This window comes from Solanum dulcamara, chromosome 9, assembly GCF_947179165.1.
Source record: "Solanum dulcamara chromosome 9, daSolDulc1.2, whole genome shotgun sequence".
Classification (NCBI taxonomy): domain Eukaryota; kingdom Viridiplantae; phylum Streptophyta; class Magnoliopsida; order Solanales; family Solanaceae; genus Solanum; species Solanum dulcamara.
The window spans coordinates 74833995-74860999 of NC_077245.1; the positions used below are offsets into that span (position 1 = coordinate 74833995).

Consider the following 27005-nt stretch of genomic DNA (forward strand, 5'->3'; position numbering starts at 1 on the left):
TTATAATATAATCGTAGTGTCCTGCATGTGCCTCGATTATCTATTGGGTATATATTATCTCTTATGATACCAAATAACTTTGCTTATCTCGATTATTCACTGGGTACATGTTATTTCTCATGACTCATCACCACAAATATGAGTAATTTTATCTCCCAGACACTCAATAAATTTTTCGATTATTCACTGGGTACATGTTATTTTTCATGACTCATCACCACAAATATCGAGTAATTTTATCTCCCAGACACTCAATAAATTTTCTTGTTTAAATGTCGAATGCTTGTAGAATTTTCCCTCGTAAATTCCTTTTTGAGTTTCAATCATGCGACCATACTCCCCAGGAGCAGTGGTTCATGCATTAGCTAAACCCCTGATCTGCATAGATACAAGGCTAATACCCAGGTACATTATATTCCGTATTAATCAATATACAGAAAAAACACCGAGAATTGTAATGGGATGGATAAGTTCCCTCAAAAGCGAATATCTTTTATTATGCAAGTCACTTGCAATTTCACATTATTGATACAATTCTGTTGCAATTCGAAAAAATACAATAGATGAATATGCTTATTTAACATCCAATGAGCAAACTATGCAAATCTTACCGGTAACTTTTTTTTTTTATAACCATGGTGTTCGGGCCAATTTGTGTACACCTCGACTAAATCTACAGGTACTTGCTAGCTCCCACCAACACAGATACTGGGTACAAATCTTATATTTTTGAACGAACCTTATCGATTAGTTCTCTTCTTAGGATTTTCCCAGAAGCTGACTTAGGAACACTCTTTATGAATGTCACCCTCTTCAATCTTTTGAAAGGTGCAACCTGCAGAGATATTGAAAAATGAAAATAAGATCTTGAAATGGACAAAATATTCAGTCATTCGGAGTAAGTTGTAACGTCTTATATTTCAAGATTTCCACCTCCCGAGCCAACCCAACTCCCCCCGCGGTTCCAACAAAATATTAAATCAGATTATCACTAATGGTTAGTCATAACGTCGGTCTCAAGCCTAGATAATGGAGGGATTTGTGGTAGGTTAACGGTTAATGTAAAACTAGTCAATTCTTGATTAATCCTCATAGTACAGAAATATGTTTGGTATGTGCTCCTAGGTTGCTCACCTAGGCAACCGTGATATTGGATCGAGACAGTCTAAAAAGAGCGATATGGATAGTAAGGATTCATTTAGAATGAGACATATTTGTTGTAGCAGTTTTAGCATGTGAGGTGACAATTATAATTCAGTAAAACACATCCCGGCAGATAGTCTGAAGATGATCCATGCCTAACACCAGCTAAATTGCATACTTTGAGACAGTTATGATGATGTTAATATGATCCAAGTGACATTAATGTCATTAGTTTAGTTCTATATCTTATATGTTTTCGTTTTAGCTGGCTGATATAGAGAGATCTTCTAACCTAGTCGTGCAAGCATTTTATGTATATCTAAAAAGACGTCATTTTTCACGAGCATATACCTGATCCGCAATAAACTTCTGAACATCTTCTTCAGTCAAAGAGCTATTAGGAGAGCGAACAACATATGCAACCGGAACCTCACCAGCCTCAGCATCAGGAAACCTATAAGGAAACTCTTAACTTCGTATTTTGATGTATCATCTTTTCAGGTAACAATACAGTATCACGTGACATTTTTCTTTGGATAAATCACCAGTAGCATGTGATGTTCGAATAAGATAAAATCAAAATTTACTAAAGTAAAACTTACGGAATAACAACAGCATCTAATATTTCCGGATGAGAAACAAGTAGACCTTCAAGCTCTGCTGGTGCAACCTGATAAAGAAATAAGCTTGAATAATCACCTTTGATTAATTGACATAAAAACCAATAAGCATCCAGAGAACACTTAACTATAATGAAATATAAGATCAACAAATATTTATCGAATTTGAAAAAGATAATTTCTTCATAATATGAAATTCCATCTGTCTAACTATTTTGGAAATGGAAATGAAAGTAGACACTTGATGTTGAAAAGTTAAAGATGGTTAGTGGTTATGATAGGTTATTTTCAACTAGGTTACTAGGATTCCGATGTTGATGTTAGAGCATGCTACATTTGTCCTTCGTCAATTGTGTAAGGGTAGTTTCCAAAGGGGTTTAAATAGTCACGGCTACTCCCATTGTCTTAAGGTTAGTGCGAGTTCAGTTGCACATCCAGCAAGTAAAATGGAATATACCCCCTCTGAAAAGAATTGTACAAATCAATCCAAATGGACCAGGAAATATCTGCCTCATGAAGCATCTAATGAAGGCACTTTTCCCTTCAAAAGGACCACAATATGTGCTTTATTCTGAACTTCTACGGAAAGCTCCTTGGACTACAATCCTACATTGAGAATCGTCTAGGGGACTGCCAAGGGCATATTCAGTAAAGCTACCACCACAGAGGCAGACTGAACCTGCCGGCTGCCATTATGTAGAAATTGTAAATAGACAGACCTCCTAGTGGGCATTTTGCCAACACATGGCACACTACCTGTTTAAGGGAAACGACATACTGAAGGAGTCCTAATAGCTGAAAAGATCATGTTGTTAGCAGTTCTGAGAAACTAGTAAAGATGATCCCTATTGGAAATCAAACCAAAATGTTTCTCAAAGATTTTCCCAAAACAAAAACTAATTTGGTGTAAAACAGATTGGTTTCCTGAAATCAAACAATAATGTCTTCCAGAAACATAAAACAACTCCGAGCCATGTTTTGTAAAAACTGATACAAAATGTTCTCCAAAAACTTATGTCAAAAACTAATCCAAGCATGCAACTTTCTCCTAATTGATAACCAGAAATTAAACCAAACCCCAAAGGCCACCAATAGACCAAGGGAGCAGCTCATACAGTAAATAAATATATTGAAATCAGATAGATGCAATTATTTCCCCTCGATCATATCAAAATTTAGCCATGAAACTAATGCATGTGCACCATGTCAGGGCACGGACAGCATGGATAAATATGGATCCAGCAAGTCCATCTGAGTCTATGCTATTTTTATTTTTAAAACCTGGAGAAACTCCACCATCTCCAAAAAAGAGGGTACCTGAAAACCTTTGTACTTGATGAGCTCTTTGATCCTGTCAACGACATAAAGCATTCCTTCTTCAGTAAAGTACCCAAGATCTCCTGTATGAACCCAGCCCTGATTATCTATTGTGAGCTTTGTGGCCTGAGGATTATTGAAATAGCCTGAAAATAGCAAGACTCCATGAAGAACATGCTATAATAATTAAATGACCTGGTAATTGTGAAATGTGAGAAACCAATATCACCAAAAGTTAACAAAATGGAATAAACCCATCCATCTCAGGACGGTCATTGCAAACTATTCATTTTTAGATCGACAATTATTGCCTTGGCCATAAGAAACATATCAACTTAAGAAACACGTCCTTTGGCAACTAAGCAGATAAAATTTATAAGAGTCAAGAAGTCAATTAAAAAAAATCGTGGAAAGCATCTCAACTGTGATACTATCTCATAAGATCTTCTTTTTTCTATTCTGGACAAGTAAAGTATCGGGAAGAATTGCCAGCAGAGAAGCACATGATACTCTAATCCCATTCTTCTCAGAACTGACCATACTTCAAGAGATTTAAATGCAACGAGGTGCAAGGTGTAATTTTCATACAGATCGGATGGAGCTTTTGAACGATGAGTTCAACTGAACACAATATTTTGACATAAAGCATAGATATATACATGAAAAAACACTACTCCCTCCGTTTCGATTTGTTTGGTTGGTTTTGACTTGGCACAAAGTTTAAGAAAGTAAGGAAGACTTTTGAATCTTGTAGTTTTAAACTAAAGATATGTAGACTATACCAAAATGCCTTTTAATCTTGTCGTCTTAAACATGTCATGCGAAAATTGAAATTAAACTAGTTGCCAAAAAAGGAAAGAGGCATTCTTTTTTAAACGGACTAAAAAAGGGAAGTAAAACAAACCCATTGTACTGCTAGTACCTAGCATATTAGGTTACTCCTTAGATGAGCGAAAGATTTTACCTTGCATCATGTTGGGACCACGCACCCATATTTCACCTAATTGTCCAGGAGGAAGAGGCTTTGATTTATCAACACTAACTATTTGAGCTTCAACTCCAGGAGCTAGAGTCCCTGCTGATCCTGTATGTCTAGGACCTCCATACGGATTCTCCACTGAAACAATTCCACAGGTTTCTGTCATACCGTATCCCTGAAATTACAGCACTAGTAATATGAGAACCCCACATGATTCTTCCCAAGGTACTTATCGAATGCCATGACCATATATGTAAAGCTATTAACGTTGGCCATAACGTCTGTCTGATTATTCATTTATTTCATGCGGATGATGTTCTGGTCTAAACATGAACATAAATACATAATAAACAAGGTATCAAAGAATTGAGGCTCATAGAATTGTATTTCTCCCACAAAAATGGTCAGACAAACGGATAAAAAGAAAAGTAGTTTTGATGTTTTGAAGGCAAATGCCCCATACAAGGAGTACTATATTGAAGGTTAAAACAAAAACTATTACTCCCTCCATTTCAATTTGCTTACTTTCCTTTTTAGTATGTTTCAAAAAGAATTGTCTTTTTTTCTTTTTTTGGCAACTCCTAATTTTAACTTTCTGCATGGCATGTTTAAGAACACAAGATGAAAAGACATCTTGATACATTCTCCATATCTTTAATTTAAGACTACAATATTCAAAAGCCTTCTTTACTTTCTTAAACACTATGCCAAGTCAAAACCAGACAAGCAAATTGAAACCGAGGGAGTTTAATTAACACATGTCAATCCCAAACTACTCGTGGTCGGGTATAGCAATCCCCTATATCCATTATGATCCATTCTAACCTATTTCATTCTACGAAAAGGGACAGTCTAGTGCACTGAGCTCTCACTATGCATAGGGTCCGGAAAGGACCACACCACAGAGGTCAACTCTACCTTGCATTTCTGCAAGAGCTTGTTTTCAAGACATGAACTCGTGACCTCATGATCACATGGTGATAACTCTTACTTATATTGCGCCAAGATCCTTCGCTCCAATATTCAAGATAAAAGAATGCATCAAAACTTACCTGCATAACAACGGTCTGAGAGAGGTTCTTAGCGCATTCCTCCATCAACTCCTTCCCTAAAGGTGCAGCGCCGGATCCAATTTGCTTCAACGATGTCAAATTATACTTCTTCACCACAGGATTCTTAGCCAACGCTAAAACAATCGGAGGAACAATCCATAAATGGCTCACTCTATACTTCTCCACATTCTTCAAAACCATTTCCAAATCAAATTTAGCCATAGATACAATAGCATTACCCCTCTGCAACTGTGCATACATAATAACAGCAAGACCAAACACATGAAACATAGGCAAAACACACAAATACACATTATGCATCTCCCCAACCAAATCTTGATCACAAGTCACCATTAAAGCCGCCGCGATGAAATTCCTATGAGTTAAAACTACTCCTTTACTAACCCCAGTTGTACCCGAAGAATACAACAATGCAGCAGTATCAGTTTGCTTTATCCCATTTTTATCCAAAGCAAAATACCCAGCTTTACCCACTAGCTCACTAAACCTTACAACACCCGAATTATTCGAATTCGAGCTTATCGAATTCAAATTTCCCGGGTGACCCAAAAGTAAAATAGGCAAATTAAACCCGTTAACCTTATCAATTAATTCAGGAGAAGTAACAATAAGCTTTGGTTTACAATCTTTAATTTGCTTGGAAAGTTCAGAAACAGTATACAAAGGATTAACAGTTGTAGCAATGGCACCAAGACCAATAACCCCAAAGAAACAAAGAGGGAATTGGATAGAATTTGGGGCAAATATCAAAACAACGTCGTTTTTCTTGATATCCATTTGATGAATAAGTCCATGGGAGATTTTGGACACCATAGATTTGAACTGAGAAAAAGATAAAGTTTCACCAGAATCAGCATCAAAAAGGGCAGGTTTTTCAGGGTATGATGAAATGTTTCTAAAGAGAAAAGAAACCATAGATAAATTTTGATCTTTTGGACAAAACAGAGGAGGTCTAAGAGATCTGTATATACCATCACGGCCATAACCAGATTTCTCCATTACAATCAAAAATCAATTTTCCTTGCTTTCTTGATTCTTCTGTAGTTAATTTTTTTGAATTTTTTTTTTGGGGATTTTTCAGTGAGAAATGGAAATGAGTTTTTGGAATTGCAGAGAAATAGATGAGGAAGATGACGATGAAATATGTACTAGAGGATGACACTTGCCATGGTAGAGTCCACCACACATATGGGAGAAAAAATCAAGATTATTTTTGTTTTTTTCTAAGAACCATAATTATTCTAGTTTGTAGGTCAGTTAATAAATATAATCTATAACTAAAAAAATATTGAAAATAATATTTATGTTATAAAATAAAATATGATAAAATCAATATAATTGGTTTGATTTTATTTTAAACCCCTAATGAAACTACCCAAATCTGCAGGACCGGAATCTTGCTCATAAAACTCATAAGTTATGAATTAGATGAATCCATTCTTATTATATAAAATCCACCTTTAGTGTTCCTATACCTCAACAGATTTCATGGATGATTAGGAAGATACTTTTGCTAGAGTGATATTAGAACAGATACATACTTAAAGAGACTCATCAACTATTGCTAACTTTTATGTGAACTTGCTGGTCAATAGACCAATAGTTTCCTAAAAAAGTATGATGTTTAACAATAATGCAAGATCAAAGGCTATTGTTACAATGTGGATCATGCTGCAGAACAAACTCCCAAATACAGATAGATTAACCTCTTGGGGAATGGATGTCAACCAATAATGCAAACTCTGTCAACAAGATCTGAAGAATAGAGATCATTTTTTTACTCAATGTGAATTTACTAGAGCTATTTGAAAGAGACTACTTACCTGAATTAAATGGCCACTCTTTCAAGCTGATATATGGGATATGCATTTGGAATGGACTCTGAAACAATCTAAAGGCAAGTCTCACAATGCGCAGCTCTTCAAATCAATGTATGTCGAGTGCTCTTATGCAGTATGAATGGAAAGAAATCATATGACATTTGAAGAAAAAAGAAGAAATCATGAAAAGATAACTAAAGAAATAGCATATATGTGCATTTTGAGAGTTCCTTTGGCGATTAGTACTCGACTACAATAATTTGAGTTTTTTCTCTTGTTGGATAACAAAATGTGATGTAGTTTGTTATGATTATGTAAATATCTCTTGGTGATTAATAAAAACTGTTAGTTACCCCCAAAAAAAATAATCAAATGTATCAAATTTAAGTCTCCAAAAATGAAAAAATTTATAGAAAGTTTTTTCAATTTTAATATATTTCATGACATAAATTGAAATTAATCTATTAAGTATATTTTGGATATGAGATAATTGTCACATCTTAATTATTTGTGGTAATTATATATCGGATACGTTTTATGAGATAACAACCAACATTAAACAGCGGGACCACACATTCAATCAAATTATCAAAAAAATAATAAAATATCAACTCAATTATTAGTAGAAACATTCCATGCCTACAATTATTGTATATCGAATTAGTACTTCAAAAAGTAAATTTGAAATGAAGTTGCTATTTTTTGAGTGCTCAAAAAGTAAAATTTTAATTCCAGCGTAATAGTTTGCAAATTATGAAGTAATTTGTATCAGGCAAGTCTGATGTGACAAGCTCGATCTAAAAGACAAATCTCCTGCTTTCGATGATAAAGAATTTTGAACTTAAGAGCTCCAACATGAAAGATTTAAGTCCAAACCACTAGATCTCTCCGAAGGGTCTTCTATCCGTATTATTTGATATTTTTATTGGTCTCCTATTCGTGTTATTTGATATTTTTATTATTTATATTTAGTCTAAAATAAATAATTTATTTATATAGTCATTTTTTTTTCAAAAAAACTTCTTATTTAAATATGTGAGTTTTTGTATAATCGAAAAATTATATTAAAAAGGTACTTTCTTTCTTCCAAATTAATTGTCATTTTTATTTCTCTAGAGTCAAATTATCTAAATTTTGATCAATATTTTAAAACATTGATCAAATCCTCTTGGTATAGTTTTCAAAATTTAAATTTAAATTATAAAATAATAAACTAATTTAATACTTTAAAAATCAATTAAGTTAACTTTTAAAAAGTAAAATATGACAACTTATTTGAAATACAGAAAATACTTTTAGTTAAGGTCATTAATTAAAAAAATCATATTTTTTAGGCATAGTAAATCGTTTTAAAAAATATTACTAGAAAATAATAATATAATATATATTGAAGAAAGTATGTTTTACTTTTTTTTTTCTATTCAACACACATCTTGAATAAAAGTAAACTAATATTTAAGTGATTACTTATGAGTCATGACTAGTCAGCAAATAAATAAACTAATGTACCTCTTACGTAATGTTAAATCTTCAAAATTTACTCAATTCCTCCCCATCAAAATACAATATCTTTAAATTTGAATCAGAATTATGATGAAGCGGTAAATATTTATTTTTATTTTTTTAATTTGAGATTTGGAGTTTAATTTTTAAGTATGAAAAAATATTTTATTTTTAAAATAAGACTTTTCAATACAAATTCAGATTAATTAAATCCTAAAACAAATACACTCTGAATAGAAGAAGAAAAAAAAACATCTTTAAAATAATAGTAGTTCTTTTGTTCTTTTAGTACTGTTTGTTTATATTGAAAGCCATTTGTCTCCTTCCAACTTGAAGGTAGGACACAATCAATAACCAAAAATAAAAAAATAAAAAATGATATTTTAAAAAGAATATATATATATATATATATATATATATATATATAATGCATCTTTAATCCTTAATTATTGGTAAACTTTAATTTTGATTCTTATAACTATATCACTTTCTTTCTTTCTTTCTTTCTTTGATAGAAGAAAAACTTGAGCTCAATAAGTTTGCATCCCGAATATCACACTTTTGCTCAATTCCACTCGATCATTATATGATAAAAGTTTTGTTGTCCAAAAATATTTGGTAAGTATTAGGTGATTAGGTCAACTAATTTTTTTTTTAATTCAATTGTTCATTATAGTTTATCTTCTGACTTTCTTATATTTAGTAATTAATTAAATAAATATATTTCACATCAAAACTGTTCTTTCCGCAACTCCAACTAAATTATTACATGTGATTATCCAGATAATTAGGACTAGTAACTTTAAAAATAAGATAAATAATTTACTATAACATGTTAAACTCCATTAATAATGTGTTTTTTTTATAAAATTTTATTTTATGATATTTTATATTTTATGCATTAAATTATTTTTTTAAAAAATTAGCATAAATTAATTATATTTTGTGCATCAAAGTGTCTTGTTATTTTATAAACCACAGAGCCTGCTAAAATTATCCAAAGCCAGTCACAGAGGTGAAAAAAAATCCACCAGGTGAGATTTAGCTTTTCTTTGTATTTCTTCAGCCCCCAAAAATGGCTACTTCACTTCCTAGATCAGCCTTTTCTTTACTCTCTTTGCTTAATTCAACCATTAATAAACCTTCTTTATCACCATTTTCATCTCCAACACCTTCTTTCTTCACTATCAAACCTAAGGTCCAACACCCATAGCAATTCTTGATTTTCACCTTATTCCCCCCCCCCCCTCCACACACACACACAAAAAAAAGGTTTAATTTGTAAAAGTTTCAATTGTTTTCTAATACCCATTTATGTTCTTTGCAGGTTACTAATTTTTCTAGGTTTATATCATCATCAATGGCTTCAGATTCCAAGGATTCACCTTCTAACAATCCAGGGCTTCATGCTACCCCTGATGAAGCAACTAAAGGTTACTTTTTGCAACAAACTGTAAGCCCCAAAATTGTTCCTTTTTTTGTTTCTATATGTGGAATTGTAGATACTGGGCAAATATTTGAGATAATGGGCAAAAAACACATACCTTAATTATCACTTTTTTCCCGAGTTTCACAACTAACTATTAATTGAAGTGTGTTTTAATATATAGAGAGTGATAGTTTAGGTAGGATAAAGGAAGAACTAATAGTTAGGTGTGAAACTGGCCAAAAAAATGATAATTCAGTTGTGTTTTAGGTAGGACAAAGGAAGAACTAATAGTTAGGTGTGAAACTGGCAAAAAAAAAATGATAATGATAATTCAGTTATGTTTTTGACCATTAACGCTGAATATTTTTATGGATTGTGTTAATGCCTTTTTTTTTTTTAATTTAGATGTTTAGAGTTAAGGATCCCAAAGTCAGTCTTGAATTCTACTCCAAAGTGTTGGGCATGTCGTAAGTCTTCTATCTATCTCAAATATTTGTTTGCCTGTACACTCTGTTTGGATGGTTGTTACGTATTTTTTCATAATGTATCATATAATATTGTATTGTTTTGAGGAATATAATATTTGGATAGATTGTATCATTTTCTGTTGTTATATAATGTGATACATTAGGTTAGAGCTACTGAAAAAGATGTAGGGCAAAGGATAAAATAGGATTGTTAAACAATAAATAAAGACAAAATGAGAAAATAAGAAGGTAACGACTTGATAAAATAGGATTATTAAAAAAAAAATAAAGACAAAATGAGAAAAGTAGAAGGTAACGACGTGATCACACCAAATTGATTGTTACACAAAATGAAACTTTTTGTCATTATTTAATGATGGATTTTGTGATATGATACAAGAAAATTTAAGTAATAACTAAAACAAACATTATTTTTAAACTATCAATACAGTACAATACAAAAGGTAACAACCATCCAAACAAGTTGTTAATTTTCCTTTCTATTGTCTTAGTTACTCTAAAGATATTGCTAGAAATGTTGGTTCAACCATAATTACAATTCATGGAAACCCAATGTCATGTTAATGTAGGATTTTGATCTGTATAGTGTTTGATTAATTTTTGAAAGCTCTTGTTTGGATTGTCAACAACAACAACAACAACAACAAGAAGCCCAGTATAATCCCACCATGTGGGGTCTGGGGAGGGTAGAGTGTACGCAGACCTAACCCCCACCTTGTTTGGATTGTCAAATAGTATAATGTTTGACATTGACGAATAGTGTTTGATTAAGTCCTGAATGCTCTTGTTTGGATTTCCATATAATATAATGTTTGATGAATACATCTCTGAACTTTATGTTTATGAGTTTGATCAAATCCTTAAATCCGTGAATATAGATGCAATTTGTCTTAGTTGTAACAAAGTGTAGGCATAAGCTAAGTGTGATTTATGCCTTGTCCATTACAGCTTGCTCAAGAGAATGGATTTTCCAGAGATGAAGTTCAGCTTGTACTTCATGGGATATGAGGTAAGTTTCTGATAACTTTGTGTTCAGAATGTTATTTTATCTTTTATCCTTTTGGATATACTTCCTCTTTCCAATTTTTATATCATTTCATTTACATTTGCTTATGGGTGGTATAGGATACATCATCAGCACCCAGTGATCAAGTTGAACGTTTGGCTTGGACCTTTAGTCAGAAAGCTACATTAGAGCTTACACAGTAAGAGCTCTATTTTGTATATGGTGCCTCTAGGATATTTTCTATTTTCTTGCTATCTGGTGACTCATAGTTTCTAAATTTTTATTTGCAGCAACTGGGGTACTGAGAGTGACCCTAATTTTACAGGTTACCACAATGGCAATTCAGAACCACGTGGCTTTGGTATGTAATTTGCAAATTTGAAATTTTTGTTTGCTCGATTTCAGAGAGCTTCTTTGTTTGTCTTCATTTTCTGTCCCTTTATACCTCAGTGATGTAAAGTTTAGGAAATGCATGCTATTCATTATGTGTTTTGTTTCTAGTTATCTTTAGGTTATTTTAATGCAGCTTGGCAGTAGTTTGTTTCTTCCTTTGACTTAATTAGATGTCTCAGTGGATTCCTTTTGAGACAAACCTTATGACAGCTAGGCTCACAACAAACAAACAACAACATACTCAGTGTAATCCCACAAGTGGGGTCTGGGGAAGGTAGAGTGTGCACAAACCTTACCCCTACCTTGTACAAGTAGAGAACTTGTTTTTGATGCCTCGGCTTTAAAATCGGAAAGCAAGTTGCACGTTAGAGGAAGGGGGGAATAGATCAATTTCTGGTAATTTAAATGTTTGGTGGGTAAATGGCAAGGGCAGGTAAGTGTTGGACTGCCTATGATAGAACATGATGATTCACTTCATCAAAGGAAAAAAGAAGAAGAGAAAAGGTGAAGATTCCGTTATAGGCAAGTGGACAACAAAAGCAAGTTATCAATTTGAAATGAAGAAATTACTTCTTACAAAAAGTGCAGTGTTTCTCAAATACATATTATGTGAGATATGTGTGACCTATTGATTTCTGGAATCTATTTTAGAGAAGGTATTCTCTCTGTCCGTTTTTAGCTAGTCTCATCTGGTAAGTCTGGAGATCAGAAAAGATAAATTGAAGGATATTTTACTAGTTGCGTAGATTTTTTTAAATAACAATTCAATTGTTGAAAAGTGGAGTAATTTTATTCAAAAATTGACTTCTTTGAAATTAAAGACTTTGCACTATAAACAAGCTCGTCAAGTCAATTGAGATGGTTCGTGATGATGAAGAATATGCGTCATATATTGGAATGGAAAAAGTACAACCTTTGTCAGAATAGATGAAGTGATCACTAACTGAAGATGAATATTGGTTCCTCTACTAACTGATTATGCCCCACCAAAATGGTTATTAATGAAAGCCATATTGTACACTACAAGTTTCCAGCTCCTTTTTTTTTTGACAAATATGTTACAAGCTATGTAGCTATATGAAGTTCAATTGTTGCGCACTTGAAAGTTCTTGGCTGCCTCTTTTCATTAACTTCTGATGCTTAATACTTCTTTGTATCTACCGGCAATTCTACGAGGATCTAGAGCATGTCACTGTAGATGTTACAATTCCTATTTGGTGCTGGTTGACTTGTTTCCTCCTCTTTCAGGACACATAGGTGTTACTGTTGATGACGTCTACAAGGCTTGTGACAGATTTGAAAGTCTGGGAGTGGAGTTTGTAAAGAAACCTCTTGACGGTAATTTAACCTTACTCTATATGCCCCTTTGAGATGAATTTTGTATGACAATTCAAGCTTAACAAGTGAATTGAACGTGCCTATGCATCTCTAAACAAATGCTATGCTGAGTGCTGACCTTTGATTATTTTAGCTTTGATGGATGAGTCTCATTGGTACAGTAGGCCTGCTAGATTTCTTGAAAAAGTAACACGTACTTGATAAATTGCACTCGCTTTTCTTCAATTTATCTTGTCAAGCAAGGATCGTGTACGATAACCCAACCAAGGAAGATCACTAGAACTATTTTATTTCACCATTGTGGGACTCTAGTACAAACTAGTGCATATAACCCACTTAGGTGCATATAACCTGTTTTATACAATGATGCGAACAAGCAACAGACTTAGTGAATATGTTTGCAGGATGATTATTTACTTGATTTCACAAACTTAATGATAATGCTTCCTGAAAGTACTTTTGATAAATAAGATGAGTTTCATGTGCTTGGTCTTTTTATGAAATACTTGATTGGATGTAATATGAAGTGTATGAGATAATCAGATTTTAACTAGTTCCATTTGACTAGTCTAGCTTCACTTCTTGAATAGTTGTTTGATCGTTATAGTTTGCAAGTTACCATGGTCGTGGCTCAATATTTTGTTTCTGAACTGGATTGAGAAACCACATTTTTATCTGTACTTTTCTGAATTATCAAATTACTTTCAGCCAACACATTTCCAAAAGGTGTAACATTTATCAGATGGTGATCCAGAACAGACCCCACAAACACGGTATTGAATCAACAAGAAATTAAAGGATAGAAGATTAGTGTCTAGATAGGGGAAATAACAAGAATTTTACTATGAATTGGTTCAATTTCTTGAAATTCTTATAATAAACACTAATCAAAGATAGCTAGAAAGAAAGGGGAATTCAAACAATTAGAGCACAATCAATTTATCAAGAACAATCAAAGATAACTCGACACTAATTAGATTATACTCAATCAAAAGAACAATCCAAGAGAGAATGGGAACTCATACAAGAATAGCCTAGATATGGTGTGATTTAAAAGAGGTTGGTAAAGAAAATCGTAGATAATCCCTAAGATAAACTAATGGAAGGGTTAACAGGCCAAATGATGGTAGTCTCTGAAGATTGAAATTGTAAAAGCCTACATGGCTCATGCCTTAAAAAAATATCCTTCTTGTACTATGGTCATTTATAAAAAAGTTATTACTATAAAGGCTATTAAATTTTTTGAAATAGTGATAGTTTAAGTGGATAACAGGAACACAAAGACTAAGCTTAAAATAAAAAAAAAAGTGGGGTAGCTCGACGGACTCTGATTGTCATGTTTGGGACCTCTCGACCAATGTGAAAACATGGAAGATCGAGAATAAGAAATAGTTGAGAAAGGGACCTGCTACCAAAAACTTAAGCAAACAGTTACCAGATATATGATTGGAAGCTCTCAAATCAATGATTTAAAGGGCAGTTTGGTATGAGGGATAAGGAATAATAATCCCAGTATAAAATGCATAATTATTTTATCCTGCGTTTGGTTAGGTGTATTAATTAGTCCCGGGACTATTTATTTGACCATTTATGATGGAATATCATGGTACCTATGTTAATCCCACTCCCCGTACCAAACAACCTGTAAGTATTATTTTTGTGAAACTATTGATCTTTGATCGAGTATCATATACTCAGTTTGATTAAAATAAAATAAAATAAAATAATGCCACTAAAGTTTCCAATTAATCTGCAAACGTCATAAATGAAATCGCAAGGACTTGTCAAAAAAATTAAATCAAAATGAAACGTTAAGCAAGAAAGCATTAAATCTCTGTTTCTGTTGTGATCTGCCGGTAATTAGATGCTTGAGTTCAAAGATTATCAGGTTTTCCCTGTCTAGCACATTCTAAATTTTTAATCCTTACCTCATCTGCTATTGTTCTTTATTGGAATTCATTCTGTCAATTTTCTGATAGATACTCGACTGGAAGGCTTTGATCTCTTTTCATTTTCAAATGATATCTGATCTTAGCATATATTTTGGTTCATGTACTTAATAAGGTGACATATTTTCAGGGAAAATGAAAGGTATTGCATTTATTAAAGATCCTGATGGCTATTGGATCGAGATCTTTGACACAAAACATATCAAAGAAGCTGCTAGTCCTGCTTCTTAATTCAGGTAAATCTTTTCTCATTATTTTTGATAGCTATATTTTATTACTATGAGAAGCCTTTATTTTTTTCCAAAAATTTAAAATTTCATTTTAATAACACAACCTAGGCTAAGTCTCTCGATTTCTTTTTGGTCATGTGCAACTTTTTTACGTGAGTCTGAGAGACATTGTTATTGGTTTATGTGGTGTGGCCCTTGAATGCACCGAAAAGAAAAAAAGGGGAAGGAAAACATAGATATGACGTAACCTACTACCCTTACTGATGGGATACCGAACGTTTAGTTCGGTCCTTGGTGTGGAGAGCCAATCTTTGAGGGGTTAGTAATAAGATAAATCCTCTCTTTTTCATCGATTATGCTTTCCCCTTCTCGTTTCATCAATTAAAGCTTTGGTATGCGTTACTTGAGCCGAGAGTCTTTCGGAAACAATCACTCTACCGCAGCGAGTTAGGGGTTAAGTTAGTATACACTCTACCCTCCCTAGACCTCCCCTCCCCCCCCCCCCCCCCCACCCAGACACCACTTGTGGGATTACATTAGGTTTGCTATGGGAACATACCTAATGTAACACATGCAGTAGTTTGGGGGGGGGGGGGGGATTGTAACTGGTTTTGCTTAACCTCTTTTTCTGACCTGTGATTCTACTTGATTAACTGATTAATACAGATATACAGTGTGTATGTGCGTGCGCGTTAATCCAATAAAAAAATTGTCTTGTGTTTAAATATTGTCAGGAGTTCATATTATTTACAACTAAATGGTGTTAACGCGTTTAAAGGTTATCACGAGCTTGATGCAAAGACATATAGTCAGTCAAATTTTGGTATAATTTTTTTCATATTATACGTTCTTATGGATTATTAGACATGTTTAGGCGCATTTGCAGACCCTGCATTAGATATAAAATTTCCATCGATGCCCTTAACTAATGATTTTTATTATGTTAAATTCCGGTGTCCATGTTATGCATCTTTTAGTTGAGGCTGTACCTTCAAGCTAAATATCTCCATTGTAGAAAGAGTGAGTAACTTAGTTTGTTCTTGCATGACTATTTCTGTCACGGCGTGTTCTTGTCCAGATGATCCCTAAATACACCATTTGTTCTTGCTGCAGGAGCGCTCGATGCTTCTATCACCAGTCTTGATCAACTCAGAGATCGATTGAAGAGACTTCTTTTTTTCTTCTTCCTAAATGAACATATTTTCGCGGTGTGTTTAATTTTCTAGTGAATGAATTTTGTGCTATGTTTTTAGGCAAAAATCTTTTTTTTCTTCATGTGAAATGTGGACACAACAGATGTATACTGTATTCAAAATAATAGATTGGATGAAAGTTCTGTGATTGAGAAATAAAAATTGAATAAGAATCATTGAAGCTCTGGTTAAGTTGCCGCCATGTGACCAGGAGGTCACGGGTTCAAGCCTTGGAAACAGCCTCTGGCAGAAATGCAAGGTAAGGCTGCGTACAATAGACCCTTGTGGTCGGGCCCTTCCCCGGACCCTGCGCATAGCGGGAGCTTTAGTGCACCGGGCTGTCCTTTTTTAATCATTGAAGCTCTATGGGCCTACAACTGCATTATTTCAGGGGGAAGTTACACATTTGATCGCTATTTATACAGAGCTCTACACACATACATATACGTACCTATCTTGTTAAATTGTTCACAAATTCTATTATATTGGTCGATGATTTGCTTGTGTTAAATTTTTTCTTGAGCTGAGAGTCTATCGAAAATAGTCTCTCTACCTGTCAACGTGAGGGTAAAGTCTACGTACACTCTACCCCTCTCCAAACTTTATTTGTGAAACCATACTGAGTATGTTGTTATTGTACTTGCTTGTGTTGAAGATATAACTAATTTCGAGATAAATTTATACCTCAAATTTGATGTTGTTTTATCCCATTTAAGAGGTGAGATTAATTAGTTTTAGGATTATAATCTCAGGATAATTTTATCCGCGAGTCAAACGATCCCTAAAAGGACCACACTTGCTTTGTATATGATGTGAAGTATACAATATATATATATATATATATATATGGAAGCTTTGATTATTATTTTTTTGAAAAAAAATATATTTATTTGCAAACTATAAAGTAAAAATATTCCTGGTTTTTATCCTTCATGTTTTGTGGTGCTTCCACACTTTTCAGAATCTTCGTATGTGGTAGAAAGAAAAAAAGATAGTAAATCGACCCATAGACGTGCAAAGACAGTAAGCCGTGCCCCACTGTATTATAATCTGATTATTTTTATAGTTGTCTCATCGAATTATTAATTTTAATATTAGTCGTGTAAAGACAGTAAGTCGTACTCCATCATTCATATGATTGCAAGGTACTTTGGTAGAAATACTAAGTTAAGATCCACAAAATTATCTGTCATCTCAATATTCATCTCATCGAATTATTAGCGGTGATATTGTACGTTATTGTACGTTTTGAAATCAAACTCATAACTTAAGAAGTGTTTCTACACCTTATATATTATAACTTTTTCTTTGTTTCATCGACCAATTATAACTTTATTTGTAGATCTAATAATTTCGATAATCTTGGCCAATAAAAATAATATTTTTAATACAATATATCTAACATGTCGTGATTGGTTCTTATCCTTTATGTTTTGTAGTGCTTTGATACTTTTTCGAAAATCTTGCAGTCTATTATCCGATTTGACACTTTGTTTTTTTCAAAAACAATTGCATTTATTGTACTCATAAATCATAATTTATATGACTTATTTTTTATAATCAGTCTTAAAAAAAGATATATTTTATATTTTAATAATAATTAGTTTAAAAATATCTATTTGACGCTTAATGAAATAATTTATATCCACTGAAAAATTTATGATTTATTTTGGACAACACGTTTTAAAAGTCTTTCTTTCTTAACTTTTGTGTCAGGTCAAACTACATCACACAAATTGAGATGAAAAGAGTAATTTTTTAGGTAGTTTTAAAATATATAAATTTTATTTTAAAAAAATTTAATACTTGTATGTCAGAATTCATGATCAAAATCAAGAAGTATGATTCTAAAATTCAAACAATTACTCATAAATTAGGATAAAGGGGGACACAAAGTAGTAATTAATTTAAAATATTTTCTCGATTTCAAAATACTTGTCTTGTTTCACTTATCGAGTGTCAAACTACAAAAATCTTGATCAATATTTTTTGAAATATATTTTTCACCATACTGATATGAGAAGAATTGTAACTTGTAGCAATAATCTTCGTATAGTTTTTTAATATTTAAAATTTTAATTATAAGATATAGAATCAGGCCGATTTCCGAAATGCCTCGATCTTTCCAGACATAACCAAAGAAGGAAAAAGTGAATAAATCTAATTTAATTCAATTTAATTACGAAAAGCAAAACGTGACAAATATTTTGAAACTGCATAGTAATTTCCTAGACCTCTAATTTTAAATTTTATTAAATGGTAAAAAGAGATCTGAACTCTGAGGAGTATAGATTTGCTAAATTTAATGAATGAGAGAATTTTATGCTTCTATCTTTAGGCAAAAATTTTCCCAGAGTTTTAAGTGTCACATTTCTGATTGTTGACAACATAAATTGATAGATAGATATATACTGTTCAATCACAAACTTATAAAATTCATGAAATTCACTCATTTTTATACATATATTTCATTCATATAGTATAAGTACTGTCAGTTTTGTCAGTTAAAATTTTCCACAAACTTTTGACCTTTTACACTTCACTTAGAAAAGATATTCTCTTCATGACAATATATAGAGTACTTACCCTTGGTCTCACAATCTCGCATCGAGACTCGATTAAATATAGATTTGTGTATCGGAGGGTATATTCTTGAGGCGCGAACGTTTTTAATATGGATTTTTTTCTATTCATAAGGACTCAAATTTTTCGAGATTTTTAATTGAGAATGAAGAAATTTCAACCATTTCACAATAACACATGTTGATAAATAAAAAAGGGCGACAATTATTATCTGCATATCATATTTGCTAGCGATTCGGCTAAAATTACTTCTCCCATTTTAATTTATGTAGCACTATTTGACTTGACACATTATTTAAGATAACAAAAAAAAAATGTATATCTATAAATCATTTCATTAAAGGCAAAAGAGAAATTTTAAATTTAAACTATTTATGATTAAAGAAAGGTGACATTCTTCTTGCGACAGACTGAAAAGAAAAATGTGTCACGAATAGAGGAAATAGTATTTAACTTCAATATAAAAAAATGCTAAATGTGATTTCTTCCTAATTAATTAAAATTTTGATAAATAAAGTTATCTAGTACCTCGAGATTAGATTTACCATGCTGATAAGTGATTACTACAATCTTGTAATACTAATTCGACTAAATATGAATGAAATCGTTAATTCAATAGCACAAAATTACTATATACTGAATTATGATTGAACACCTTTAAGTCAGAATTCGAACTAAAAGCACGGGTGATTCCTTCATCTGTCAATATTCTTTACCCTTCCTTTCATTTTTTATTGACACTAAAATTATATTCATCGAGCCACAAAACAAATTGTTGTCATATGTTTTTTTTTTTTCCTCTTATAACTTTTTATCCTTGTAAGATTTTGTATCTATTAGGTCATGGCACGTCACATGTTGTAAATATATGACTTTTGATCGATTAGTTGTCACCTTTAGATATATAAAATATAAAGAAAAGGATAAAAACAATAATTAATTAATTAGTACAACATTAAATTTTATATTTTTGGTGTTCGGGTTAATTTATATGCAATCTTAATTAGATTTACGAGGTACTTGCTAACTTCAGTATAGATGTCGGATAACTTTATCTCTCAAAACTTACATAAAAAGAAAACACTTAATTTATTTACCTATGCTGAGAATTAAACACGAGACTTCATAATTTTCTCGTTAAAATGCTCTTTTATTAATTTATATATATATATATATATATATATATATATATATATATATATATATCACTATAACTTAATTTGGTGATTGAGATACACACCACACACAAAAGCTCACTAACATGAATTGTAGTAGAATGATTAAGATTTCTTCACATTTAATTTGAGGTTCGAATTAACATTAACAAGAGATTTTTTTAATAAATCATTCGAAACTCATGACAATATAATAGATAAGATTGGGGCGAAAACTTTCTATTCACTACAAAATTTTAAATTAAAAAAATAATTCAAAATACAAAGTATTCCGTATTTACGTAGGGTTCGAAAAAGAATAGTAGCCTGTTTCAAATATCAACAGTTTGGTAAAGCTTTGAAATTCTTCACCATTCTTTCTCATATTGTCAACAATTTTCACATTGTTGGTCAAATTAGCTAGTCTAACACAAGTGGGTAATTATATATTTTGTAATAAGGAAATAAGTAATGAATAATTACAGAAGAAATAGTAAAGCTTTTTTTTTTTTTCTATTTTACATTTGTATGCTCAGTCTTGGTCTTTAATAAGGGGTAAAATAATTAATAATATTAATTTGTTTTGTTTTTCATGATCTCTTAAATTTTTATTATCATTTTGACCTAGCCCCTCTCTTCAATTTGTCCCATCAAGACATAAAAAAAAAGAAGCAAATTACTTGCAATTTGATGATTGAGATTGAAAGAGCCATTCTTTGAATTAACCTTTTATTGTTTCTCATTTGGTGTTCCTTATTTGTGTTGGAGTCCGATTAAATTTGGATTCGCATCAGAAAATTCTGTATTATGAACGGAAGGGGTAAAACGCTCTTTAACTAATTTATATTTTTGGTGTTCGGATTAATTTATGTGCAATCTCGATTATATTTATGAGGTATTTGCTAACTCTAGCATAGATGTCGGAAAACTTTATCTATCAAAACTTGAATTAAAAGAAATCACTTAAGCTTTTTGCATGCTGAGAATTGAACACGAGACTTCATAATTTGAGGTTTCGGATTAGCATTAACAAGAGATTTATCCAATAAATTATTCGAAACTCATGACAATACAATTGATAAGATTGGAGCGAAAACTTACTAATCACTACAAATTTTTAAATTAAAAGAACAACTCGAAATACAAATTATTTCGTATTCACGTAGAGTTCGGGAAAGAGGTGTAGCCAAGTTTCAAATATCAACTGTTTGGTAAAAAAACTTTGAAATTCTTCACCTTTTTTTCTCACATTGTCAACCATTTTCACATTGTTGGTCAAATTAGCTAGTCTAACACAAGTGGGTAATTAAATATTTTGCAATAAGTAATGAATAATTAGAGAAGAAATAGTAAACTTTTTTCTTTTCTATTTTACATTTGTGTGCTCAGTCTTGGTCTTTAATAAGGGGTAAAATAATTATTAATATTAATTTGTTTTGTTTTTCATGACCTCTTAAATTTTTATTATCATTTTGACCTAGCTTCTCTCCTCAATTTGTCCCATCAAGACATAAAAAAAAAGAGCAAATTAATTGCAATGTGATGATTGAGATTGAATGAGCCATTCTTTGAATTAACCTTTTATTGTTTCTCATTTGGTGTTCGTTATTTGTGTTGGAGTCCGATTAAATTTGGATTCGTATCAGAAAATTTCATATTATGAGCAGGAGGGGTAAAACTTTCACTAACAAAGGCGGCTCTGTCTGTATCCAATAGAGCTCGAACTTAAACCCGTGATTAAAAATAAAAAAATACTTACCATGCCACCATCTTGAAAATGCAATATGCTTTTACAAGTTGTTTATCATTTGAAAGGTTCTTCAATTTAGTATTTTAAAGTAATTTCTAGAAATTACAAAAATGTTGGGGACAATATTAGTCAAACAAAAGTAGTTATCATTTTCAAAACTTTACAAGAGGAGAAGAAGTAATTAATTAATGTTTTAATAGAAAACAAATGCAACAAGAAATTATGTTTTAAAAATATAAAATATTCTTTATTTGCCAGATGAAATTATTCGCAAGTGTATTAAACTAATATTAAGCTTACCTAAGGTGATATTTCTAAACAAAGAGTCAACTTTAATGTGGACCCCTTACCCATATTTGATTACCAATGGTCAATTATCAATTAATAATATTACAAGCAATAATAATAATAATAAGAAGAAGCCATCCATATCGATTTTTAGGTCCAGGAAAATAAAAAAGTTAGCGATTCATATTTAGTCGGAACTCTAATGCGGACTTTGAATATTAGGTGTGAAACCAAAAAACCAATAAAAAAAAGAAGAGTATTTACTATTTTTAATCATAGTATAAAACTAGAGACCAATTAAATAAATACTGTATTTTTTTATTAAAAAAAATTGACCCTGAGATTTTGATTAATTAAACTTTCTGTCACTTTCAAATCTTGAACCACCATGCAAATCCCCAAATATATATTTTCCAATGTATTATTATCTATTTTTCTACATGCATGACTCATTCCTCATCATAAAAAGATTCTTTGAATTTCTATAGTTTGTTACAGAAACGTGAGAGTTTTTTATAGGCAAATCTCTAGCTACACCCTTGTCTTGGTGTAACGTTAAAATTATCTTCGTCAATAATGCTTGCATGCATTAGGATAGGCTAATTATTTACATCACACACCCTTAAAAAGTTTCGAGTCTCCAGATACTTTATACATTAGAATACCTTTTTAATGATTTTCATTAGATGTATTATATCATTATTTTGATACAAATTTATGCTAAAAAAATAATATCCTTTTTTTAATGGGTTTACAAGATGTAAATCAAATTTAGCCGTGATTTCAAAACAAATAGCAAACGTTAGGTTTGAAGAAAAAAAAATTACACAATGTAAAATTTAAATTAATCAAAATCTCAAAACAAATAAAGCACATCAAGTGAAATGAAATCAAGAACTCTTTTTCTTCCATTCAATTCCAACATAAGTAGCGCGTTACACAAAACATTAAATGAATTTTACGAGATGCAAATCGATCGGATTAGTCATGATTTCAAAACAGGCACAATGCATACATTAAGTTTGACAAGAAAAGTCTTTCACAATACAAATTTAAATTAATCAACCTCATGACGAACACTGAAGATGAAATGAAATCAAGAACCTTTTTTTTTCTTCATTCAATTACAACATAAGTAGCTACACAAAACTCCCCCCCAAAAGTACAAAATCTACTTGGCAATAACCCCATACCCTCCACAACACTATCAAATCTTCCACAATTGTACTTACATTTTTTTTCCCAACAAGTCATTTAATTACTAGTGATTTCAATAATAAAATATCCCTATATCATTTGACTTGTTACAATTCTCATCATTATTGTACAACAACAAATTGTTACTACTAGTGGTACTACCACTGTTACCATTGGTACAACAACTTGTAGCAAGTTGCTCCATAGTATTTCCAAAATAACCAAAATTAAATTGTTGGTTATTAATTTCTTCAAAAACAGCAACATCATGATGGCCAAAACTCATAACTTCTTCTCTTTTAATATTAATATTGTCTTTATTATTAGAACCAAAACTCATCTGGCTGCAATAACTTCCATCTGATGAAGAACTTGTAACTTCTCCAAATTGTGGATAATTTTGCAAATTATAATTTGTAGCACCAAAATTTGGAAAGTTATTATTGGTCATCATCATCATATTGTTGTTGTTGTTGTTATTATTGGTGTACAAAATATTTTGTTGGGCTGATGGAATAATAATGGGCTGTTCTGGGCCTGTAATAAAAGGCCCAAGATTTTGTTGGGCTTGATGAAGAGAGGTTGTAGTAGTAGTAGTAGATGGAAAATATGGTAATTTTTTTTGATAATTATAAGAAGTATTATTATTAGGGATTATTAATCCCATGAGCTTTTTCTTGAGCTTTGTATTCCAGTAATTCTTGATATCATTGTCTGTTCTTCCTGGTAATTGAGCTGCTATAATTGACCACCTGTCAACATAATTCCATATGTTATTTCGAAAAGAAAAATTAATAATTTTATATGAAAATTATCATATATATATATTAAATTAACATTTATTAGACTATAAATCAAATCTCTCTTCTAAAATATACACTACACAAAAAAAATATATAGTTTTTTTTTAACCAAAAAAAGTTTTTTTTTTGTGTGTGTGGGGGGGGGGGGAGGGGGGAAGAAAAATTTGAACTTTGTTAAATAAATAAAGAGTTGATCCTAGATCTAAACCTGGCATGCATGCAGAAAAAAATTGTCTATAAATGGAAGAATCTTTAATTAAAAAATCCAACAGACTAATTGCATCACTTTCTCAATGTAAATTTTTTTCCCTTTTTCTCATTTATTGAGGTTCTTTTTTTCCATTTTTAGTGGGAACAATTATTATTTTTTCAGTCTCAAAGTTATCAAGATAATAATTTTGATGCCATCACAAAAAAAACGAAGCAGCCTAAAATAGCAAAAAAAAAAAATTATGTACCTGCTTCCAATGTTAGCATACAAGTTGCAAATAACTCTATCTTCTTCATCAGAAAAATCACCATGCTTTATATTTGGCCTTAAATAATTTAGCCATCTCAATCTACAACTCTTTCCACATCTCCTTAGTCCTGAAATTCAAACAATTAATTAATCCCATCAAAAAAAAATTCTTTAAATTTCCATCTGATGTTTGGTACCAACTCTTCTGCTAACAACAATAACATATTCAATGTAATCGCATATGTAGGTCTAAGTTAGGATTACATGTACACAGAATTTATCTCTACCTTTACGGAGATAGAAAGACTGTTTTCGCCAGACAAACAAATATAAAAGTAGTTAATTAATAATAATTACCAGCTTTTTGAGGAAGTGCGATCCAATTTCCAGCAGTACCAAATTTGTGAATAAAATCTTTAAGTTTAGCATCTTCTTCAGGAGACCATGGACCTCTTTTTACATTTGCTTTATCACAACATGGAGCTCTTCCCATTTTCTTGTGTGTATCTTTTCCACACACACACACACACTAGTGTTTATTTTATTTTTTCTATTTTGAGAGGATTTTTATCCTTACTTTGTATTGTAGTTATATAGACAAATGGACAAGAGTCTATTCGTTATAAGCTTATATTTATATTATTAAATAATAGGAGGTGACTTTGGGTTGGTGAGGGGTGGTAAGGGGGTGGAGGAGGGTTTAAAACAGTAAAAAAGAAGAAAATTTGATTTTTTTTGAGTCATATATAATTACAAAGTCAAAAGGACAGACCTATTTTTTAATACTTTTGCTGAACACTAGCTCTTGTAAAAAGAAAAAAAAAAAGATAAGTCGTGGTTGATTAGATTTCCTAGCTAGAATTTATTGATTCAATTAATTCAGATAATGCATCGGATGATGGGCGTATGCACCATCATTTTTAGTCCGAATTCTATCAAGAATTTTTTTCATTTTTAAAATTTGAAAAACATAAGTAAAATATTTAATTAAAATAATGCATAGACTTTTTGCTTTGTTTAAGTAGTCTTTCTCTTTAACTCCAAGAAATCTCCCAGAGTTCCATAAGTTTTATATAAAATAATGTTAATTTATTGACTTATTGACGGCTGATTAGCTCGGGTCACATACATTATTTTGACACGTTCCAAACAATAGGCTAATAATTTCTAGGTAGACTCTATTTTTCAAGAGCTTGTCCTAATTGGATTTATTTACATGAGTCAATTATATAACATTAATAGAATACTACAACTACCTAACAAAAATTATTCGCCATATATACACACTTAAAGACACTCATGTGGAATATAAGTTTCTCATGAATCCGCTAAAAAAAATATATAAAAATACAGTAATAAAAAAGTCATGTTAAAAATATTAGAGAAACGAATAGGTATAATAGAAATAGTACGATTTTGAATCAGCGGATGATACAATGTACGACTATCCACTAACCTTTCATACTAATTTCCAATCTTTATACTCTCTTATCTAGGATAGTGTCCTCGATAAATTGAAGGAGGATTATGCCATGTGTAATCATCTCTCCCTAACGCTTCTTTGGATTCCCCAATATCCAACATTTCACGTACACCTTCTAGCTGGAGCATATATCAAGACATCTTTACTTTACATGTCCGAACCATCTAAGCCTTTGCTTCTCTTATCTTGTCCATCTTGTACGGTCACCCCCACCGTTGTTCCGGATATCTTCTTTCCTAATCATATCCCTCATCTTATCTACCATGCATCGAGTCAACATCCTCATTTACGCTAAGAATGTGTGAATTCTTGATCGACCAACACTCCACTTAAATACCATAGTTGATTAACCACCCCTACATCTATAAATTAAACTTTTCTTTAAGTCTTAACATGTTCATTTAATTCCCTATGGTTTTGATTTCTTCCATATTTTTTTCTTTTTAAGGATTGACATGTCTCCCAACAAATGACAAAACATAATAAAATGAATAGATTGTCTGTTAACACCTTATCGTAAATGAGATTTTTTACAGTGACTTATGATAATGATTATTATCATACAAAACATTTACAGCAGAGAAAACATTCACTTTATTGATTGACTTATCAATGTTCTTTTTTTGAATTGTCACCCTTTTTAATACCTTCTTACAACCTTTTTTCCTACAAAATCCAATGAAAATCTCCCTTTTCTACTTAGTTAGAACATCTTAAAAGAGGAGATTAAAATAAAGCAGTATTTTGTTAATTAATTAAGAATGGTTTTGTTTTTTTACAAAAAAAAATAAATTGGCCCATGTTTT

The 27005-nt window shown here is 31.5% G+C and overlaps 3 protein-coding genes across 5 annotated transcripts; 1 reads left to right on the forward strand and 2 right to left on the reverse strand.

Annotated features, from left to right (window-relative positions):
* Positions 1 to 471: 471 nt before the first annotated feature.
* LOC129902591 (probable CoA ligase CCL7) lies at positions 472 to 6337 on the reverse strand. Its single transcript, XM_055977918.1, has 6 exons — positions 5112 to 6337; positions 4045 to 4234; positions 3081 to 3226; positions 1746 to 1813; positions 1495 to 1597; positions 472 to 835 (listed from the first exon to the last, which is right to left on the reverse strand). Exons 1-6 carry the CDS (start codon positions 6129 to 6131, stop codon positions 722 to 724), a joined length of 1641 nt encoding a protein of 546 aa, XP_055833893.1. The 5' UTR covers positions 6132 to 6337; the 3' UTR covers positions 472 to 721.
* Positions 6338 to 9384: 3047 nt separating this feature from the next.
* LOC129902847 (lactoylglutathione lyase) lies at positions 9385 to 16662 on the forward strand. 3 transcript variants are annotated; one of them, XM_055978274.1, is made up of 10 exons: positions 9496 to 9653; positions 9783 to 9908; positions 10290 to 10351; positions 11321 to 11381; positions 11498 to 11577; positions 11669 to 11739; positions 13020 to 13109; positions 15189 to 15294; positions 16266 to 16308; positions 16402 to 16662. In XM_055978274.1, the coding sequence occupies exons 1-8, from the start codon at positions 9531 to 9533 to the stop codon at positions 15287 to 15289; spliced, it is 714 nt and encodes a 237-aa protein (XP_055834249.1). In that variant the 5' UTR covers positions 9496 to 9530; the 3' UTR covers positions 15290 to 15294; positions 16266 to 16308; positions 16402 to 16662. The 3 variants fall into 3 exon arrangements, with proteins under 3 accessions (XP_055834250.1, XP_055834248.1, XP_055834249.1); XM_055978275.1 differs by lacking the exons at positions 9496 to 9653; positions 16266 to 16308 and adding an exon at positions 9385 to 9489; XM_055978273.1 differs by lacking the exon at positions 16266 to 16308 and having other exon boundaries at positions 9484 to 9653.
* Positions 16663 to 23307: 6645 nt separating this feature from the next.
* On the reverse strand, positions 23308 to 25302 carry LOC129903080 (transcription factor RAX2-like). The gene is made up of 3 exons (XM_055978566.1): positions 25074 to 25302; positions 24715 to 24844; positions 23308 to 24205 (listed from the first exon to the last, which is right to left on the reverse strand). Exons 1-3 carry the CDS (start codon positions 25207 to 25209, stop codon positions 23527 to 23529), a joined length of 945 nt encoding a protein of 314 aa, XP_055834541.1. The 5' UTR covers positions 25210 to 25302; the 3' UTR covers positions 23308 to 23526.
* Positions 25303 to 27005: the final 1703 nt, after the last annotated feature.

What these genes read in the sequence shown, in the direction of transcription:
- LOC129902591 (XM_055977918.1), bottom strand. Translation starts at nt 6,131, where the DNA reads ATGGAGAAATCTGGTTATGGCCGTGATGGTATATACAGATCTCTTAGA. An exon ending in TCAAGTACAAAGGTTTTCAG is followed by an intron (nt 1,814 to 3,080) that starts GTACCCTCTTTT and finishes TTTCTTTATCAG; the next exon opens with GTTGCACCAGCAGAGCTTGA. An exon ending in AGAAGTTTATTGCGGATCAG is followed by an intron (nt 836 to 1,494) that starts GTATATGCTCGT and finishes ATATCTCTGCAG; the next exon opens with GTTGCACCTTTCAAAAGATT.
- LOC129902847 (XM_055978273.1), top strand. Translation starts at nt 9,531, where the DNA reads ATGGCTACTTCACTTCCTAGATCAGCCTTTTCTTTACTCTCTTTGCTT. An exon ending in GCTACATTAGAGCTTACACA is followed by an intron (nt 11,578 to 11,668) that starts GTAAGAGCTCTA and finishes TTTTATTTGCAG; the next exon opens with CAACTGGGGTACTGAGAGTG. An exon ending in TGTAAAGAAACCTCTTGACG is followed by an intron (nt 13,110 to 15,188) that starts GTAATTTAACCT and finishes ACATATTTTCAG; the next exon opens with GGAAAATGAAAGGTATTGCA.
- LOC129903080 (XM_055978566.1), bottom strand. Translation starts at nt 25,209, where the DNA reads ATGGGAAGAGCTCCATGTTGTGATAAAGCAAATGTAAAAAGAGGTCCA. An exon ending in CGCACTTCCTCAAAAAGCTG is followed by an intron (nt 24,845 to 25,073) that starts GTAATTATTATT and finishes TTTGAATTTCAG; the next exon opens with GACTAAGGAGATGTGGAAAG. An exon ending in TATGCTAACATTGGAAGCAG is followed by an intron (nt 24,206 to 24,714) that starts GTACATAATTTT and finishes TTATGTTGACAG; the next exon opens with GTGGTCAATTATAGCAGCTC.